We start from the raw sequence: 3,260 nt of genomic DNA on the forward strand, positions 1-3,260 counted from the left end.
GAGCTGATTTTGATCAAATCTAGATTTGTTACAGATTTTTTAAGTTGCTCCAAAATCAAACCAATGCCCAAAGGCTATAGCCTTGGGTCTTTGGCCAAATTTTGTCAAAAATAAAAAGTAGAGAATTCTCCATTTTTATAAATTTTCCTGATACATATTGATGTCCTTATGCTGTGTAGAAAGTTTGAGCTGATTCCGACTTCAATTTTTCAAGTTACAGCCTTTTTTAAAAATGAGCCAATTTCTAAAAATTTCCCTGTACTATAGCCCATGGTTTTTTCTGAAAAATGGTTCTGAAATCACCCCCAATTTTTATTACATTTTCTGATACATATTGATGTACTTATGCTGTGTAGAAAGTTTGAGCTGATTCCGACTTCAATTTTTCAAGTTACAGCCATTTTTAAAAATGAGCCAATTTCTGAAATTTTCCCTGTACTATAGCCCATGGTTTTTTCCGAAAAATGGCTCCAAAATTGCCCCAAATTTTTATTACATTTTCTGATACATATTGATGTACTTATGCTGTGTAGAAAGTTTGAGCTGATTCTGACTTCAATTTTTCAAGTTACAGCCCTTTTTTAAAAATGAGCCAATTTCTAAAAATTTCCCTGTACTATAGCCCATGGTTTTTTCCGAAAAATGGCTCTGAAATCACCCCCAATTTTTATTACATTTTCTGATACATATTGATGTACTTATGCTATGTAGAAAGTTTGAGCTGATTCTGAGCTCAAATTTTTGAGTTATGGCCATTTAAAGATATGGTACATTAGTATTACATGATGTATGGTCCCATCTTTTGTAGGTGATGAATCTTCAATAGTTACAGTACACATTAATGGAGAGAATGGGCTCATTACTGCTCACATATCAACAGATAAAGAGACATTCTACATTGAAGTATTGAACTAATAATGATGCACCAATCTTCCTTTATTCATAGCCTGCACTACTTCACACTGGAGAGTCACATGATAGTCACATGATAGTCTATAGACTGTCTGATGTTAGGAGTAATGGCAGTATAAGTATTGAGTGAGATTTTTAATAAATTAATTATTAATTTTATTCATTCTTGTAGCTATGAAACTGCTCCTTTACAATCAAGGATTTATAAAGAAAGTAAGAGAACTAATTATTATAATATTATTTATTTATTTATAATATTTATTTTTAGGTGGCAGACACAAGTCTCATCCATTAAAGAAAAGGCAGTCCAGAGGTTCTGATAGAAACACCTGTACACTAGCGCTAGTTGTGGATTATCGGTTCTACACCTTTTTACTGTCATCTGAAAACAATGTCATAACTACACTAGTGAGTCACATATTGTGTATTATGAGTCTAAAATTATTATTCTGTTTTTCTACTTCCCCTCCTTCTCTCTCCTCTCTTTCTCTCTCCTCTCTCTCTCTTCTTCTCTCCTCCCAAAGGTCAGTAGACTCTTTCATATTGACGAGAACTCCTTCAGACCCACCCACTGGATCATTGATGCTAATGGTAACAGTATCACTAACCAAGGACTGCAAATTGGGACAGTAAGTTACATGTACATGTACATGTATGTAACTATACATGTATTTACAGTATGTGTAAATGTATACATGTATGTATGTATATGTACATGTACATGTATATTTAATCTTGTCTCCATGCAGATATTGATACACACTGGTCCAACTTCAGATCCTTCACACTACAACAGTGAGGAGTCAGGCCAAGTTGAAGCTCAGGATTTACTGAGAGTACGTACTCAGTACACTTCAGTAAATTATTAAGAGTATTTTCATTGTTAGAGATTCAGTAGAGGTGACTGGTCCAGTTACTGCTTGGCTCATCTCTTTACTCATCGCCAGTTTAGCTCCGGGAAACTCGGACTGGCTTATATCGCTAGCCCTGGGGTAGGAGAAACAGGTGGAATATGCTCACAGAGTCAGTGAATGAATAAATGAATTATAATGTTTGTTATACTTATAAAGGAGTCATTGATAGTTTCACTAATGACATAGTTATATACAACACTGGTGTTAGTGTGGCTAGTACTGGGAAGAGGCTGTTACTACCTCATGAATCAGAACTGGTCATTGCACATGGTAAGAATTAATATTAATGAAATTAATCATTATTGTTTTTTTCTTTTTTTCTAGAAATTGGTGGGTTTTCAATCCTTCCTTGTCTTCAAAATGTATCACTTTTACCCCCCCTCTCCCTCCCTCTCCCCTCCCTCCCCCTCTCCCCTCCCCCTCCCTCTCTCTCCCTCTGTAGGTCACAGTTGGGGTAGTCCCCATGATCCTGGTACTGACACTAACTGTCGGTTGAAGTATTTAATGAATGAGTTTATACAAGACAACAGTGAAGGGACCCACCAGGTAAGAGCTAGGGGACAGGGAGAGAGGAGAAAAAGCATTTGTTATAAATGATGTATACGTGTATGTACATAACAGCTCACTATTATTGAATCTTTCAAATAGAAATTCTCTCCTTGCAGCAGGATCAGTATTGGTAGAGTATTAGCTAACAAGGCTACCTGTTTTCAAGGCAAGTAACTCATTGATGCTTCATTTAATGTTTAATGTACGTGTATTGTTCTTTTGTTCTGAAGGTCGCTCAACTTCAAATTGTGGTAATTACATGATAGATGATGGTGAGGAGTGTGATGGAGGTAGACTGACTGTCGATGATCAGGACAGCTGCTGTGCCTCTAACTGTAAATTAAGGAAAGGAAGCAACTGCAGGTATCTAGTCTACATGTACATGTTAAATAACTCTTTGTGTCATTCAGTATAACCTTAATCATTATTACTTATTACTTCATACATTGTTCCTCAATTGTCTCTAGTGATGTCAACCATTCCTGTTGTAAGGACTGTAAGGTTGCTCCTGCTAATTCTAAGATATGTCACTACGTGGGGACCATTTCAAATGATTGTACACGACAAACTTATTGCAAGTAAGTGTAAGAGAAATAACTATCCACTGTACATGTACTGGAGGAGGTGTGTGTGTAGGTACAAATTACTAGAGTACATTTCTTAAATTGTTTATTAAATGTTTGATACTATGTTCCTGCAGTGGATCTAGTTATGTTTGTCCTCCTGCCTTACAAGTTACTGAAGGCACAGACTGTCTAAAGTATTTTATGTCTTTTCTGTCACACTTTAATATCTAATCCCTGTCCCCAGTGGTAAGTGTCTATACACTGATGATACCAATACTACACTGGACTGTGTACCACTGTGTGCTATTGCTGGCTTTGC

At 36.2% G+C, this 3,260-nt stretch overlaps 1 protein-coding gene across 1 annotated transcript in view; it reads left to right on the forward strand.

Annotated features, from left to right (window-relative positions):
• The window catches only part of LOC105312617 (disintegrin and metalloproteinase domain-containing protein 17-like), a 5,374-nt gene extending 2,240 nt beyond the window's left edge, over positions 1 to 3,134 (forward strand). Inside the window, exons 2-15 of the mRNA XM_019995929.1 lie at positions 809 to 903; positions 947 to 1,038; positions 1,085 to 1,125; positions 1,181 to 1,320; positions 1,437 to 1,541; positions 1,662 to 1,748; positions 1,800 to 1,935; positions 1,983 to 2,096; positions 2,151 to 2,156; positions 2,269 to 2,372; positions 2,475 to 2,541; positions 2,606 to 2,710; positions 2,843 to 2,953; positions 3,076 to 3,134. Coding sequence (XP_019851488.1) covers positions 809 to 903; positions 947 to 1,038; positions 1,085 to 1,125; positions 1,181 to 1,320; positions 1,437 to 1,541; positions 1,662 to 1,748; positions 1,800 to 1,935; positions 1,983 to 2,096; positions 2,151 to 2,156; positions 2,269 to 2,372; positions 2,475 to 2,541; positions 2,606 to 2,710; positions 2,843 to 2,953; positions 3,076 to 3,134 — 1,262 coding nt within the window. The remainder of the gene's footprint in view (positions 1 to 808; positions 904 to 946; positions 1,039 to 1,084; positions 1,126 to 1,180; positions 1,321 to 1,436; positions 1,542 to 1,661; positions 1,749 to 1,799; positions 1,936 to 1,982; positions 2,097 to 2,150; positions 2,157 to 2,268; positions 2,373 to 2,474; positions 2,542 to 2,605; positions 2,711 to 2,842; positions 2,954 to 3,075) is intronic.
• Positions 3,135 to 3,260: the final 126 nt, after the last annotated feature.

Source organism: Amphimedon queenslandica, unplaced genomic scaffold (genome assembly GCF_000090795.2).
Source record: "Amphimedon queenslandica unplaced genomic scaffold, v1.1 AMPQUscaffold_13427, whole genome shotgun sequence".
Taxonomy (NCBI): domain Eukaryota; kingdom Metazoa; phylum Porifera; class Demospongiae; order Haplosclerida; family Niphatidae; genus Amphimedon; species Amphimedon queenslandica.